Consider the following 17,764-nt stretch of genomic DNA (forward strand, 5'->3'; position numbering starts at 1 on the left):
CGATTTACAATGAACACACTTAGATTTATGAGACCAGGGACGTGCCTTTGGGTCCATAATGCTGGACATACTATCTAGTTAAACTAATCTTCTATATCTGTATGTGATTCATGTCCCTGCATTACCTGCACATCCAAGTACCTATCTAAATACCCCTTCGTATCTGACCCATACACCGATCAATATATTTTCTACAAAACGTACTCTTCACATCTCCTTTAAACTTTGCCCTACTCACCTTAACGCTATACCTCTCATACCTTTATATACTTCGACCAGATCCTCCTTCAACCCCTGGAGCTCCAGTAAAAACAACCCAAAACTGCCCAACCTCTCCTTTATAGCAACTACTCACTAATCCAGTTAGCCTTCTGGTAACCCTTTTCTCATGTTCAATCGTACTCTATTGTCATGTATAGGGACTCTGCAGAAGGACTTGGACAGGTTTGGAGAGTGGGCAATTAAGTGGCAGATGGAATACAGCAATGCAAAGTTTGGAGTCATGCATTTTGGTAACAGGAATAATAATGTAGACTTTTCTCAATGGGGAGAAAATTCAGAAATCGAAGGTGTAAAGGGACTTGGGAGTACTGGTGCAGGATTCCCAAAAAGTTAACTTGTAAGTCAAATCAGTAGCGTGTAAGGCTGATGCAATGCATTTATTTCACGAGGACTAGAATCCAAAAACAGGGATGTAATGCTGAGGCTTTATAAGGCACTGGTCAGACCACATTTGGGGTATTGTGAGCAGTTTTGGGCCCCATATCTGAGGAAAGATGTGCTGGTGTTGGAGAGGGTCCAGAGGAGGTTTACAAAAAACGATCCCAGGAATCATATGTGATGAGCATTTGACAACACTGGCCTGTACTCACGAGTTGAGAAGGATGAGAGGACGCTCATTGAAGCTTACTGAACAGTGAAAGGCTTGGTTAGAGTGGATGTTTCCACTAGTGGGAGAGTCTAGGACCAGAGGCCATAGCCTGAGAATTAAAAGACATTCCTTTAGAAAGGAGATGAAGAGGAATTTCTTTACTCAGATGGTGGTGGATCTGTGGAATTCATTACCACAGAAAGCTGTAGCAGCCAAGTCAATGGATATGTTTAAGGTGGAGATTGATAAATTCTTGATTAGTATGGGTGTCAGGGGTTATGGGGAGACGGCAGGAGAATAGGGTTGAAAGGGAAAAGTAGATCAGCCATGATTGAAGGCTTTGTAGACTTGATGGACCAAATGGCCCAATTCTGCTCCTGGAAATTAAGGATCTTGCAATTTCCTGTGGCTCCACACAGATTTGATTCCTGAGGGGCCCTGTTTTTTCTCTGGTTACTCTTTTTATGTTAATTATTTATAAAATATCTTGGGATTATCCTTAATATTTTCTGCCAGAGCCATCACCTTTGCCCTCCTGATTTTCTTTTTTAGCTTGCTCCCATAACTCTGCCAGGGATACACCTTATCCCAGCTGCTATACCTGCCTCGTCGTCGTCGTGGCTATCCCTCGAGGTCGAGGATGATGGTCTACGTTCCGTTGTTTTTATGAACTCTCAGGTGGCTTATGAGTCCAAAGTTGAGCGATTGAATCAAGTATTCGCCACTTCCTTGCTGGTTCTTGACTAGGAGAAGGGTCTCGACATGAAACGTCACCCATTCCTTCTCTCCTGACATACTGCCTGACCTGCTGAGTTACTCCAGCATTTTGTGATACCTTCGATTTGTACCAGCATCTGCAGTTATTTTCCTAAACAACCTGCTTCAATCAACTTGAAGGAGTTCCTGAATAATACCTTGCCCAAATTTAGAATTGTAACTTGTGGGCCTGCCCTGTCTCCATCCATAACTATCATAAGGTGTCTCCATCCATAACTATCTTAAACCTAATAGAACAGTGGTCACTGGTCCCAAAAGGCTTATCCATGAACACTTCATTCACTTGCCTCTCCCAATTTCCTGACTAGATCAAGCGTTGCCCTCTCCCGCGTGTGGGCCTCTACATATTACCTGAGGAAACTTTCCTCAACACAGTTTGACAAATTCTTCCCCGTCTAAATCGTTTGCACTATGACATTTCCAGTCAATATTGGGAAAATTAAAATCCCCTGCAACAACCTTATTCACCCTGCAGCTGCCTGCAATCTCCTGGCAAATTTGCTTCTCTAATTCTTTTGGGGGCCTGTGGTACACTCCCAGCAAGGCATCATCCATTTCTTATTTCTCAGGTTCCACCCATATAGCCTCGCTGGATGAACCATCAGTTATGTCATGTCTGACCACTGACATCCTCCTTAATCAATAAAGCAACACCCTCTCCTGTTTTGCCCCCACTACCTCTCCTGAAGCACCTGTACCCAGGAACATTAAACTACCAGTCCAGTCCCTCTAACCAGGTTTCTGCAATGGCTACAATGTCCCACCCACACATGTGTATCCATCCCATGAATTAATTTGCTTTACCCATCCTTCTTGCATTAAAATAAGTGCAATTCAAACTAACCATCCTTGCTCCCTGCCTTTCTCCAGTTCTGCCTTGCGGGATATTGGTTTCCCTCCAGTTAAGGTGTAACCCATCCTGCCAGTACAGGTCACCGCTGCCCCAGAAGAGATCCCAATGGTCCATAAATGTGAATCCCTGCCCCTTTCACTCATCAACCACATATTAATCTCCCTTGTCTTTGTGCTCCTAATCTCACTAGCACGTGGCACTGCAAGTAATGCAGATATCACTACCCTGGTGGTTATGCTTTTTAGTCTTTTATCCAACTCTAAACTCATTGCAGTACCTCATTCCTTTTCATACCCAAGTCATATGTGCCAACATGCACAAAGATGTCCGGCTGCTCACCCGCCACCTTGAGGATGTCATGTAGCCACTCAGAGACATCCTGGACCCCGACACCAGGGAAGCAGCATACCATCCTGGAGTCTCAACTGCTGCCACAGAATCTGCACCCCAAACTGAAGAGTCACCTACTACTATGACATTACCCTTCCCTGCTGAGCCTTAGAGCCAGGCTCAATGCGTCAGCCTTGCCTGGTACTGCTGCACAATCTTGATGTCATTCCCCCAGCACCCAAAAAGACCAAAAAGGATGCACGTGTTTTGAAGCGGGATGGTCACGGGCTACCTACACTCTACTACTATGAAGTCATGACTTGCGCTTGACTTGGATTTAAGTGAGGGAGAGTTGCGCACTCGTCGGCCTCACTCTCTCGTCCTGGCCTATCGGGCCCCAGCAGCAAGACATAGTCGGGACGGCTGAGGACATGTTAGGATGCAGTGGATGGTCAGAAGTGTCCTATGTATCTCACTCTGCCCTGTTTGCGCTCCACGACGCTTTGCTGGGATCGTCTTTCTGCCCGTTGAACCTTCTGGTGGTTTCCTCCACGCAATCCGCCGAACCCAGGCTTCACATGCTAGGTAGACAAGCCCTAAAGCCGCTGGAACCAACGACTTGCCGACTGTACATGTGGCATGCACATAAGACAGTGGAGACATCATGGGGGCGGGGTCGTCCAACTTCCGTACAAGTCCCATTAGGACTTGCCCACTGGTTGTGTTCTTGCCCCTACACTCTTCAGCATGGTCTTCTCTGCCATGCTGACCGATGCCTTCCGTGACTGCCAGGATAGAATACACATCAGGTACAGGACTGACAGCAGGCTGTTCAACCTCAGGCGCATGCAAGCTGTTACAAAGGTGAAGGAGACCATCATCAGAGATTTCTTGTTTGCTGATGACTGCGCCCTCAACGCCTGCACAGAGCAGAAGATGCAGCATGAAATGGACTGCTACTCACAGGCCTGTGACAACTTTGGTCTCTCCATTAGCACCAAAAAGTCTGAAGTTATGTACCAGCCCTCGCCTGGAAAGCCCTACCAGGAACCACACATCACAGTGAAGGGGCAGAATCTACAGGCAGTCGACAGCTTTACCTATCTGGGCAGTACACTCTCGCGAGTAGTGAACATTGACGCTGAGGTCAGCAACAGGATTGTCTACCGTGCAGTGGTGCTCACCACTCTTCTCTATGCCAGTGAGACCTGGACTGTCTACAGCAGACATGCCAAACAGCTCAACCACTTTCACTTGAGCTGCATACGCAGACTCCTTCATATCAGGTGGCAGGACAGAATTCCCGACACAATGGTCTTGGAACGGGCCGGAAAACACCCTCCTACGGAAAGCCCAAGCCAGATGGGCAGGCCGTGTCATCAGAATGCCCGAGAGTCGACTGCCAAAACAGCTTCTGTATGGAGAACTGTGTCAGGGCAAGCGCTCAGTAGGAGGACAGGTTTAAGGACTGCCTCAAAGTGTCCCTCAAAGACTTGGACATCAACCTCAGCACTTGGGAGTCTCTTGCTCTGGACCGTCCAACTTGCGTAGCAAGCTCACCACAGGAGCCCGTGCAGCAGAGAACAGACGCACTGCAGAGGCCCAGAGGAAACGCACCTCGCGCAAGGCCCGGGCTACCTCCACTTCCACTGCAGCAGCTATCCACTTGTGTCCTACGTGTGGGCATGCCTTCCGGGCCCGGATTGGCCTCACCAGTCACTTCAGGACCCACAGTCACCAATCCTCCAACTGAAAGTGAAGTCATGGTCATCTTTGAAACCGAAGGACGAACAACAACTATTATTTCCCTTCCTCCTGGACACCCACCTTCTCTCTTCCAGTCATCCAGCTGCTGTTCTAGTTCCCTAACATGAGGATGAAAACAAAAATAATGAGACTCGCACACAAGAGCAGACTAAACCACATGTGATTTTCTTCTATTACAAATCTCAAATTGTGGAGTGCAGAGGCAAATAAATAAATGATGGGTCTTTGTCCCAAACATTATGGAGGGCACTGTAAGTAATGGCATCTGTTAGCATCAGGATTTTCTGGACAAAACAGATTACAATTTTATATAATGTTTCAAGTTAACATTTTTTTTTCTGTTTTAGTTGGTTATTCGACAGTTGCAATTAATCATGTGCTTGATTTTCAACGGAAAGAACAGGTAAGATCTCTATCAATGTCTCTCACGATGATGTGCTGTGTGTTCTTTGTAACCTAATACCCTTTTTAACCATTTACCTATCAAAAAAATTAATTTCTGGCATGTCTTGTTAGTTTTCACAATTAAAAGTCAAAATTGATAACTCGTATTAAATCCAACATGCAGGTGAAACAAGTGATTAGAAGGCAATTGGTATGTTAACCTTTATTTTATTATTTTTTTAATCTGTTTATTAGTTTTTACAATTATTTCAACAATGAACAAACAATACGCGTAAAGATACACCCCCCCCCCCCCCCCCCGCCCCAGAGATAAACATTGACATTAGTAAAACAAACACAAAGTTTTAAAAAAAATAAAAAAAATTGATTACAGACAAGGGAGGAAGAGTGTAGGCAGACATATAAGCAGTCAGCACTTTGGTTTATCCCCATTCTCTAAAACAATCATTAAAGTTTTTGCATAATTTAGAAACGGTAACCATGTTTCTTTAAAGCTTTCCTGTGAACGTTTGAGAGAGAATCTAATCTTCTCTAGCTTTAAGTGATATAACACTTCCTTGATCCATCTGTTATGAGTGGGTGGCAATACATGCTTCCAATTAAGAAGTATAAGATGTCTAGCCAAAAGAGAAGTAAAAGACATAATTACTTTTAGATATCGGGGGGTATTAGTTCCGGAAGGGACACCAAAAAGAGCTGTAAGAGGATTGGGTAGAATATCTATACCGGATATATCCCTAAAGGATTTAAAAATCCCCGTCCAAAATTCAGACAGGCGGGGGCATGTCCAGAACATGTGAATCAAGTCGGCAGGTGTTTGTCGACAACGGTTACATGCGTCACTCGTGCCGGGAAATATTCTTGCTAGTCTAGTGTTAGTGTAATGTGTGTGATGCAAAGTTTTACATTGTATAAGACTATGTCTAGCACAAATTGAGGAAGTGTGAACAAGTCCCAGCACAGTTTCCCATGTCCGATCCGTCATGCCAAACCCCAAATCCTGTTCCCAAGCTACCTTAAGATTATGGAGAGATTCAGGCTTAATGGCTTCTGAATATTACATGCCCAATTCAGTGTGTATAATTGAAATCAGCCTCTGCGCATTGGGATTCAAAAGAAGAATATAATCAATTTCAGAGCAAATGGGCTGACTTGGAAATTCTGGAAATTGCCTTTGTAAGAAGTGCCTGACCTGAAAATAGCGAAATAGATGTGATCGGGGCAAGTTGAACCGTTCAGACAGGTCTGGAAATGACAAGAAGGTCCCATCACCATACAGATCATTAACAGTTCTGATACCCTTATCAAACCAGGTTTGAAAAGTAAAATCAGTACATGATGGTTTAAACAAATAATTGCGATGTATTGGAGAATATAGGGATGGCCTTGTAAGACCAAAGTGTCTCCTGAATTGCATCCAGATCTTTAAAGTGTGCGTAACGGTGGGCACAGAACAGGCAATAGAGGTAAGCGGTAAACCTGAACAAACTAAAGAGTAAAGAGAGTACTGGCACGAGGACAGCTCCATTTGTGCCCAAAGAGGAGTGTTTTCCAGATTAGACCAGTAGAGAAGCTTCTGAATATTACATGCCCAATAATACTTAAGGAAATTTGGAAGGCCCATCCCCCCCATTGACTTGGACCGCTGGAGATACTCTTTCCTGATGCGCCGTGGTTTGTTTCCCCATAAAAAGGAAGATATGGTCTGGTCCAATCTCACGATGATGTGCTGTGTGTTCTTTGTAACCTAATACCCTTTTTAACCATTTACCTATCAAAAAATTTAATTTCTGGCATGTCTTGTTAGTTTTCACAATTAAAAGTCAAAATTGATAACTCGTATTAAATCCAACATGCAGGTGAAACAAGTGATTAGAAGGCAATTGGTATGTTAACCTTTATTAAAAAAGGATTTAAATACAATGTGATAGAACTTTAATTATCCCAGGAGGGAAATTGATCTGCCAACACTAAATACCTGAAACATGAAATTAAAGTGACGAGTGGAAAGGCTTTGGGGATGTGCAAAGATTGGGTGGGGGGGGGGGGGATAGTCGGTCTCAGTCTACCCCACGACCGAAGGGGGTGGAGTTGTAACCACAGGAAAGAAGGTTCTCCTGTGGCATTCTGTCCTGCATCTTGGTGGAACCAATCAGTTGCTTAAGGTTAGGAGTATAGGTTAGGAAAATAAGGAGTATAGTGCCTTAAAGAGACCACATCTAGAATTTAATGTGTACATTTGGTCTCCTCAGTAAAGAAAAGATGCACTTACAATATAGAGAGAGTACAGCAAAGATTCAGCAATTGGTTCAAGGGTTGGTAGATTTACTAGATTTTAGATTTGGAGATACAGCGCGGAAACAGGCCCTTCGGCCCACCGAGTCCGCGCCGCCCAGCGATCCCCGCACATTAACACTATCCTACACACACCAGGCACAATTTTTTTAAACAGTCAATCAACCTGCATACTTGTACGTCTTTGGAATGTGGGAGGAAACCGAAGATCTCGGAGAAAACCCACGCAGGTCACGGGGAGAACGTACAAACTCCGTACAGACAGTGCCCGTAGTCAGGATCAAACCTGAGTCTCCGGCGCTGCATTCGCTGTAAGGCAGCAGCTCTACCGCTGCGCCACCATGCTGCTCTTGGCGATGAGGAGAGAACTGAGACAAAAAAATTGTTTTCCCCCCTCACCTGTATCTACCTATAATTTGCCTGGCTTTGTCCTGCCCCCACCTCTCTTCTAACTGTTCCCCCACCCCCACTACAATCAGTCTGAAGAAGTGTACCGTCCCGAAACATCTTGTATCCATGTCCTCCAGGGATGCTGCCTGACCTGCTTAGTTGTTTCAGCACTTTGGCTTCTTTTTTTTTTAAACCAGCATCTGCAATTCTTTGTGTCTGTATCTGCCTCTATTCTCCAATGATAGGTTAGAACCACATAATATAGTACCAATATACATACAAATCAGAATTCTCAGTCATCCAACTATTTTAAATCTGCTCTGGGTAAATGCATGATTTTCTTTTTAGTTAAAAGAGCTACCGGTTTCTAGAAGTTGCACTATACCACTATGATACAATTTGCAGATGGCACTATATGGCTCAGAAAATGCCAATGCTCATTAACTACCTCCCATCTCAATATCGTTTACATGCTTCAATCACGACTGATCGGTGGCACTAATGTCGGTGATGATGAATTGCTTTGAAAGGTTGGTTATGACACAAATCAACTCCTATCTTAACAGTGGCCTTGACCCACTACAATTTGTCTACTGCCACAATAGATTAACAGGTGTGCTCCTCGCTCTGAACTGGGCCACTTGGACAATAAGAACATATACATCATGCTGTTATTTATCAACTACAGCTCGGCCTTCAACTCCAATTTCCCCTCAACTTGATATCAAACTCAGCGAACTGGATCTTCAACTTCCTTATTGGCAAACCACAATCAGCACAAATTGGCAACAATAATTCCTACCGTACTGAGGCCAGGCGCCAGCTCTCGGACACTCCGATCATGATCCCACAGATCAGCACCAGATCATAATCTCAAACAATTTCTAATTTTCTCACTTCTGGCTGTCTGCCTTCCACAGCCTCCGACCTTATTGTTTACCAGCTCTGCAGAGCCCGGTTTTATCTTCTCCCAAAATCCATAAACACAACCGCCCTGGCAAAACCATTGTTTCTGCGTGCTCCTGTCCCACCGATATGATTTCCACGTACCTTGACTCCATCCTATCCCCCCTGGCCAATCTCTTCCGACCTATGTACAAGACACCTCACATGCCCTTCGTCTCTTTAATGACTTCCACTTTCCAAGACACAACTCCCTCATCTATACTATGGGCGTTCAGTCACTCTACACCTCTGTCCCCCACCAGGAAAGCCTTAAAGCCCTCCGTTTCTTCCTCCACCGCAGAACCGTCCAAATTCCCTCTACTAACACTCTACTCTGCCTAGCAGAACTGGTCCTCACCCTTTACAACTTCTCCTTCGATTCCTCCCACTTCCACCAAGTCCAAGGTGTAGTTATGGCCCCCAGCTATGCCTGCCTCTTTGTAGGGTACGTCAAACAATCCCTGTTCCAGGCATACACTGGCCCTATCCCCGAACTCTATCTCCGTTTCATTGACGACTGCATCGGTGCTATCTCCTGCACCCATGCAGAACTCATGAACTTCAACTTCACCACCAGTTTCCATCCTGCACTCAAAATTACTTGTACCGTCCCCGACACCTCCATCCCCTTTCTTGATCTCACATTGTCCATCGCAAGAAATAGACTATCGACTCATGTCTATTACAAAGCCACAGACCCCCATGACTATCTCGGCTACACTTCTTCCCACCCTGCAAAGACTCGATCTCCTACTCCCAGTTCCTCCATCTACGCCGCATTGGCGCCCAAGATGAGGTGTTTCATACCAGAACATCCGAGATGTCCTCACTCGTTAGGGAACGGGGGTTCCCCTCTCCCTTCATTGATGAGGCCCTTACTCGTATCTCCTTGGTACCCTGCAGCTCCGCCCTTGCTCCCCCTTCTCCTAGTCGCAACAGAGACAGTCCCCCAATCCATACCTTTCACCTCATCAGCCGTCGCATACAACATTTAATCCTCCAAATTTTTGCCACCTCCAACGGGATCCCAACATGAGTCACATTTTCCCATCTCCACCTCTTTCCGCATTCCGCAGAGACCCTCCGCAACTCCCTGGTTAACATCCTTTCTCACCCAAACCCCTCCCCAGGTACCCTCCCCTGCAACCGCAGAAGATGCAACACCTGTTCCTATACCTCCTCCCTCGACTGTCCAGGGATCTCGACAGTCCTTTCAGATTAGGCAGAGGTTCACTTGCACCTCCTCCAACCTCATCTACTGTATCCGTTGTTCAAGATGTGGACTCTTATAAATCGGCGAGTCCGAACGTAGACTGGGTGATTGTTTCGCTGAACACCTTCGTTCAGTCCGCCTGAACCTACCTGATCTCCTGGTTGCTAAACACTTTAATTCTCCTTCCCATTCCCACACATATCTTTCTGTCCATTGTCAGAGTGAGGCTAAATGCAAATTGGAGGAACAGTATCTCATATTTCGCCTGGGCAGCTTACAGCACAGTGGTATGAATATTGATTTCTCTAACTTCAAGTAACCCCGGCATTCCCTCTCTCTCAATCCCTCCCCCACCCAAGTCTCACCAGTTTCTCGTTTTCACCCAACAAACAGCTAACAATGGCTTGTTTCCTTTATCATCGTTACTTTTTTGCATATTTTTTATTCATTGTTCTTTATCTCCTTACATCATCGTCTATATCTCTCGTTTCCCTTATCCCTAACTAGTCTGAAGGGTCTCGATCCGAGACACCACCCATTCCTTCTCTCCAGAGATGCAGCCTGTCCTGCTGAGTTACTCCAGCATTTTGTGTCTGCGGTTTAAACCAGCATCTGCAGTTCCTTCCTAAACAATTCCTACTCAACACCCAATAGCACGGGAGAACCTCATGACTGTGCTCAGTCCCCTGCTCTACACCCATGAGTGTCTAGCCAGACACGGTTCAATTAATTACTGATACCACTGTTGCATGAATAACGCGTAACGATGAGTCAGAGGATAGGAGAGAGATTGAAAGTTGGTACCAGGAAAACACGCTTGCTCTCACCATCAGCATGACAAAGGGGCTGATTGTTGACTTTAGAACGGGAGAGCCAAAGATCCATCATCATAGACAGGTTGGTGGTGTAGAGAGTCAACAATTTCATGTTCCTGATCATGCAAATCTTTCAAGATCAGTCCTGGGCCCATCACATTCATGCAATCATAAAGAAAGTCCATCAACATCTCTATTTCCTTAGAAGATTGAGGGGAACACTGTCGTGAACTTCAGGTGTATGTAGAGAACATCTCGTTGCACTGGTTGCATCTCGGCCTTTTTCTGCAACTCAAAAGCCCAGGAATGAAGATTATAAAGCATGTTCAACACAGCCCTGCCCATCACTAGTATTGACTTCCCCACCATCATAGGAGGTGCTGCCCCCAAAAGAGCTAACATCAATGATCCACACCAACCTGGCCACGCTCTCATTTCCCACCTACCATTGGAAAGAAGGTATTAGAGTCTGAAAACTGTGTCCATGACCTTCCATCATTAAAACAATTATTAAAGCAAGAGACCAGAACTCTCCTCTTAATTGATGAATTTCATGATGAACATTACATTGCAGCTGCGTTTCATAATTATATTGATTCGTGTCATTTTATTGTTAGATGCTTGGATTATATTTGGCTACATATCTTAATATAATTTGTGATGTATTACAAACATTCACATTTTAATCTTGAGTGCCACCAAATTAATTTATATGTAACAAAAAGTGCTGAAGTAACTCGGCAGATCTGGCAGCATCTCGGGACGACTGGATAGGTGACATTTCAGGTCAGGGCCCATCTTCAGACATTGTAATTCGGGGGAGAAAGCTGGAAAAGAGGTGGGAGCGGGACAAATCCTGGTAAGTGATGGATGGATACAGGTAAGAGAGGGTTGATTAGGAGATTGGTAGAAACAGGCTATGAATGAAAAGGAGGCAAAAGTGTGTCAGATAAGGAGTGAAGGAGAAGTGAACTGTGAAGCCAGAAGGAGGGATAAAGGTGGAAGGGGACGGAGGGAGACAGCAGAAGTGCGGGACACACAGGAGACTCTGGTGAGGGGTCCATCCACAAAAGCAGGGGGAGAGCTACGTTAATTTAAATAATTTTTCTTCCATTTGTATTAATTGCACAAAAAAAATGTTTTCTAGGGAATTACCAATCCAATATCTGTTGCAGAGCTTTTTCCATCTCCACCTATTGTACAGGTATGTACAGAAATACATTTCAAGAGATTATCAGTATGTGCTAGTGACAACGTTTCTGTCAGGCTGAATTTGTCTATTTTGGAGATCAGATTAGCATTCTTCAGAGGCATACAGAATGGGAACAGGCCCTTCAGGCCAACTTGCCCGTATAACCAACATTGTGGAAGAAATTAATTTAGAGAGAAATAAAAGGAAAATGAAAAGCGGTGACTTCGCAGGTTTGCTTCAAGAGACTGTATTGCATAATATCATGGAGAGACTGGCGGCAGTAAACTGCTCACCAGTTCTCTGACTTCACAGCAGAATTAGCCGACATTTATACTGTGCAGTAAACAACTTTTGTTTTCTGTTAGATACTACTCTACGAAAATATTCTATCAACTACATGGGTACCAATTATTTTCATTAGTCATAACATACTTTTTGTAATAAGGAAAACAAGCTTCGTTATCACTTCTATCATTTCATGTTTACGTTTACTATCCACCCTTCGACACATTCCCAGACAAGAGGTAGTACGTCAAATCTTACTTTGCCGATTCCCACTAACCTCTTCTGCACATGGTCAACGAAAGATGCCAAGTGTCACATCCAAGCACCTTTTTGTTACCTTATGTTCAGTTCCAATCAAAATTAAGTAAGGAAGGATATTAATTTTTCTTCCACAAACATTCCTGCCCGTGACAACCCATCTACATTGGTCCCATGTTTGGCCCATATCCTAAACTGTTCCTATCCATGAGCCCGCCCAAATATCTTTTTAAGTGGTGTTATAGTACCTGACTGAATTATGTCCACTGGCAGTTCATTCCATATATCCATCTCCCTCTCACTGAAAAGATTGCCCCTCAGGTTCCTATTAAATTTTTCCCCTGTCAGCTCAAACCTCTGTCCTCTGGTTCTTGATTCCCCTACTCTGGGCAAAACCATAATCCTAAATAATAAAGGCTGATGTGCAGAAGCCTTTCTTGAAAACCTTATCAACCTGTTATGCCACTTTCAAAGAACTTGGTACCTGCACCCCAGATCCCTCTACTCTACAACCCTCCCAAAAGCCTGCCATCCATTGTGAAGGTCCTGCTCTAGTTTGACTTCTCCAAACACAACACCTTGCACTTATCTGTATTAAACTTCATCAACCATTCCTCAGCCCACTTGCCCAAATGATCAAGATCCTTCTGTGATTTTTGATAATCATCTTCACCATCTATGATACCACTCACTTTATTGTCATCTGTGAATTTGTACATTCTCATCCAAATCATTGTTATAAACCATAGTCACAGGTCTTGAGTAAGAAAATAACCTTCCACCATCACCTCTGCTTCCTTCCATGAAGCCAATTCTTTATCAGTGTTAGCTCTCTGTGGACCCTATAATATCCAGTCAATAATGCAGTAACGTATCAATTGCCTTGCTGCAGTCCATATAGACAATGTCTACGGCTTTGCATTCATCAACTTCTTTCTTGTGAAAAATGTTAGTACAATGCAGAAGTTTATAGTAATATATTTGGGGATTCATCGTCTGATAATCCAACAGCTCTAGGTTTTTATTTAAGATAATAATTTATCTTTCTCTGTAATCTTATTAAAAGGGGAATTTTGAAGATGTGTATTTTTATGTGATTAACTATATAAGAACAAATAGCTTTAGAAATTTTCCATTTGAATCTGGTAATCAAATGTTAGTTTTATTATTTTGTAGATTTCTCAGCAATAAATATTCATTGATCTAACTAGCATTTTTAATTTTTGCTCAAATGTATTTGTAATTCTTTGTTTTTTAAAATATTTTTTGAACACTTAAAACTTGTTTTTTGTACTTTTTATGGTTAATATTATTTCTCAATTTTTTTTTGGTTTGCCAAATGCAAAAAAAAAGTCATTGTTCCAAAATATTTATTTTCACTTCTTCTTTTTAAGCCCTTGGCTCCTCTAGGGAGCATAGGCCATTGACAAATGTCCTCCACCTCACTCGGTTGTTGGCGGTTCTTTCAAGATCTCCCCAGTTGAGCCCACTCTCAGAGATTTCTGCCTGGACACCTCTTCTCCAGCTGTTCCTGGGGAAACCTCTTTTCATTTTTCCTTGGGGGTTCCATTTCAGGGCTTGCCGGGTGATGTTAGTGGCAGGTTTTCTGAGGGTGTGTCCAATCCAACTCCATTTTCTCTTTCGAATTTGTAAATCAATGGGATCCTGGCTTGTTCTTTTCCACAGGTCCACATTGCTTACTTTGTCTCTCCTCCAGATGTTTAGTATTCTCCTGAGGCAGATGTTAATGAATGTTTGCAGCCTGTTTGTTGTGTGTTTTGTTGTTCTCCATGTCCGATCCATACAACATTACCTGCTTCACATTTGAATTAAAGATGCGTATTTTGGAGTTGATTGAGATGTATTTTGAGCTCCAGATCTTCCTGAGCATGTTAAACACCACCCTAGCCTTATTAATTCTGTTTTTTATGTCTGCATCTGCCCCTCCGGTGGTGTCCACAACACTGCCTAGGTATGTGAATGTTTCTACCTCCTCCAGGGCAGTGCTGTGCATGAGGATAGGGTTGCTGGTTTTAGAGTGGATCTTGATCACCTGTGTCTTTGCTGTATTGGGTGTAAGACCAAGTTTTGTTGCAGCTTGTAAGAGTCCGTCTTCTCCTGCATTTGTATCTGTATATGTGAAAGGAGAGCTATGTCGTCAGCAAAGTCAAGGTCATCTAGCTGTTCCCACATTGTCCACTGAATTCCATTTCTTTTCCCTTCAGTTGTTTCCATCATGATCCAGTCAACTGCCAGGAGGAACAGGAATGGTGACAGTAGACATCCCTGCTTGACGCCCGTCTTGACACAAGCTCTGGGAGAGCTGGCCTGCATGCATAACTTTACATGAGGTTCCATCATACGAGTTCTTGATTAAATTTATGATCTTGGTGGGAATTCCATAGTGGTCCATTAGGCGCCATAGTGCTGTCCTGTCTAAGCTGTCAAACGCTTTCTCAAAGTCGATGAAATTGATGTACAGGGACGTGTTCCATTCAATAGACTGTTCAATGATGATGCGCACTGTTGCTATGTGGTCTGTGCATGAGCGATCCTTCCTGAATCCTGCTTGCTGGTCCCTTAGCCTCTCATCTACAGCTTCCTGAAGACGGTTGAGGATGACCTTGTTGAGAATTTTACTGGGTACAGAAAGTAGGCTAATCCCTTGGTAGTTGTTACATTTTCTTAGGTCACCATTTTTTGGCAGTTTCACAATGTATCCCTCTGCCCATTCTGTGGGTGTCTTTTCCTCTTCCCAAATTCTCCCAAAGAAGCCGTAGAGCATGTCTGTTGATGAGTTTATATCTACTTTAAGGGCTTCAGGTGGAATATTGTCAGGGCCAGCAGCCTTGCCAGTTTTCAGTTGCTTGATTGCAGCCTTTATTTCTGATTTTGTTGGTCTATCACACTTAATATGTAGTGGTATCCTGGTTTTGGGAATATGTGGCATGTTTTAAGACTTCTTCGAAATGCTCTACCCATCTGTCGAGCTGCGCCTCCTGGGTTGAAAGGATTGAAAGGATCCTCTATAGGATTGTGTTGAGGGTTTCTAGTGTTATCCTTGTGTTTTGGGGTCCTTCTCCCTCGGGTCTCCTCACAGGTTGAGCTCCAAGCAGCTTTTAGGTGTTCCCACTCCTCATTTATTGTCCATCCTTCCTCCTCAGCTGTAGCTCTGTATTTTCCCTTGAGAGGATATCCTTGAACTTCTTCACCACTTGAGCACTGCTGAGGTATTCAAGTGTTGTATTTCGCTGTTTGGCTTTTGGCCCAGTGGTGTCTCCTCAGCCTTAGCTTGAATTTCCGTATCAGGAGGTGGTGGTCTGAAGCTGCATCTGCTCCTCTTCTTCTTCTGACATCTTCCATGGACCTTCTGAACTTTTTACAGATACAAATATGGTCAATTTGATTTTCTGTGACATGATCTGGTGACACCCAAGTTGTTTTGTGGATTGTTTTATTGGACAACATACTTCCCGCAATCACCAGGTTATTGTTAACACAGGTCTCAGCAACCGCCATTTTCATTCATTTTCCCCACTCCCATGTTTTCCATTTGCTGCCTCATATCCCTCGTTTTGGTCTCCAATCTTGGCGTTGATGTCACCCATCAGGATAATGAGATCTCTGGCTCCAATACTACCAAGTAGGTGGTTCAAGCTGTCATAGAACCTGTCTTTGACCTCCTCCTCTGCATCGTTGGTGGGTGCATAACATTGGATTATGTGGGCTTTCACTCTCTTGTTAGTTTTGAAGGTTGCGGAGATGAGGCGAGAGCTAATGGGTTTCCATGTCATTAGAGCCTTTGTAGTGTTCTTCGTCATCATTATGGCCACTCCCTCTGTATGTTTCGCTCTCTCATCTTTCCGGAGTAGATAATGGACTGCCCACTGGCCAATTTGATCTCCCCTGACTGTGTCAATCTTGTTTCTGTCAAGCCCAGTGAGGATTGTAGCGCACCATTTCATTGGCAACAGTGGCAGCCTTGCCAGCCTGGAACATGGTTTGGATGTTCCATGTCCCCACAAGGATGGATTTCTTTGGCGTCAGAAGGTGTGTCAGCTTCCCAGCGCCCTTGCGGGTTTGGCTGGGAAGCATTATGTTTCCCGTCACTGGGGCACCTTCTTCAACCAATTTTTGCTCAAATGTATTTGTAATTCTTTGTTTTTAAAAATATTTTTTGAACACTTAAAACTTGTCTTTTTGTACTTTTTATGCTTAATATTATTTCTCTAATTTTTTTTGTTTGCCAAATGCAAAAAAAATTGTCATTGTTCCAAAATATTTATTTTCAGTGCTTAGTGAATTTGGTTTACAAGCAATTTGCATTCCAGGCAGCAATACTAAACTTACCATTTCCTCAACTAGATATAGTGAAATTGGTTAGATATTCTAGGAGTGATTGCTAAGCAGCGTATGATATAAGAGCTATTTGTGTTAAACTGCAGCATGACCATAATGAGATAATAAAGAATACAAATCTATTGAATTCTGCTCAGTTGCACATAATTAAGTATTTTTCTTTCTGTAAAGCTGTCACCATTTTAGTGTAAATTTTGGAAACATACACCAATTAAAGTAGATAAGTAGGAAGAAAGCTTATGGCATGTTGGCCTTCATAACAAGAGGATTTCAGTATAAGAGTAAAGAGGTTCTTCTGCAGTTGTATAGGGCCTGGTAAAATCACATCTGGAGTATTGTGTACAGTTTTGGTCTCCTAATTTGAGGAAGGACATTCTTGTAATTGAGGCAGTGCAGCGTAGGTTCACGAGATTGATCCCTGGGATGGCGGGACTGACATATGAGGAAAGATTGTAAAGACTAGGCTTGTATTCACTTGAGTTTAGAAGGATGAGAGGAGATCTTATAGAGACATATAAAATGTAAAAAGAACTGAACAAGCTAAATGCAGGAAAAATGTTCCCAATGTTGGGGGAGTCCAGAACCAGGGGCCACAGTTTTAGAATAAAGGGGAGGCCATTTAAAACTGAGGTGAGAAGGAACTTTTTCACCCAGAGAGTTGTGAATTTGTGGAATTCTCTGCCGTAGAGGGCAGTGGTGGCCAAATCACTGGATGAATTTAAGAGAGAGTTAGATAGAGCTCTGGGGCTAGTGGAAACGAGGGATATGGGGAGAAGGCAGGCATGGGTTACTGATTGTGGATGATCAGCAATGATCACAATGAGTGGCGGTGCTGGCTCGAATGGCCTCCTCCTGCACCTATTTTCTATGTTCTATGTTTTTTAATATTTTTTGAATATTATCACTTTGTAAGATTTTTTGAAATTAAGTATTCTTAGAGATTTTTTAAAGTAGTCAGAATGCATTCACTTATTTACTTATAGGACTTCTTTTCTCAATGGTTTATGAT

The 17,764-nt window shown here is 43.5% G+C and overlaps 1 protein-coding gene across 1 annotated transcript in view; it reads left to right on the plus strand.

Annotated features, from left to right (window-relative positions):
- rpp30 (ribonuclease P/MRP 30 subunit) overlaps positions 1 to 17,764 on the plus strand; it is a 61,397-nt gene that overhangs the window by 626 nt on the left and 43,007 nt on the right. Inside the window, exons 2-3 of the mRNA XM_078412898.1 lie at positions 4,946 to 5,001; positions 11,809 to 11,865. Of these exons, the coding sequence (XP_078269024.1) occupies positions 4,946 to 5,001; positions 11,809 to 11,865 (113 nt within the window). The remainder of the gene's footprint in view (positions 1 to 4,945; positions 5,002 to 11,808; positions 11,866 to 17,764) is intronic.

Source organism: Rhinoraja longicauda, chromosome 16, assembly GCF_053455715.1.
Source record: "Rhinoraja longicauda isolate Sanriku21f chromosome 16, sRhiLon1.1, whole genome shotgun sequence".
NCBI lineage: Eukaryota > Metazoa > Chordata > Chondrichthyes > Rajiformes > Arhynchobatidae > Rhinoraja > Rhinoraja longicauda.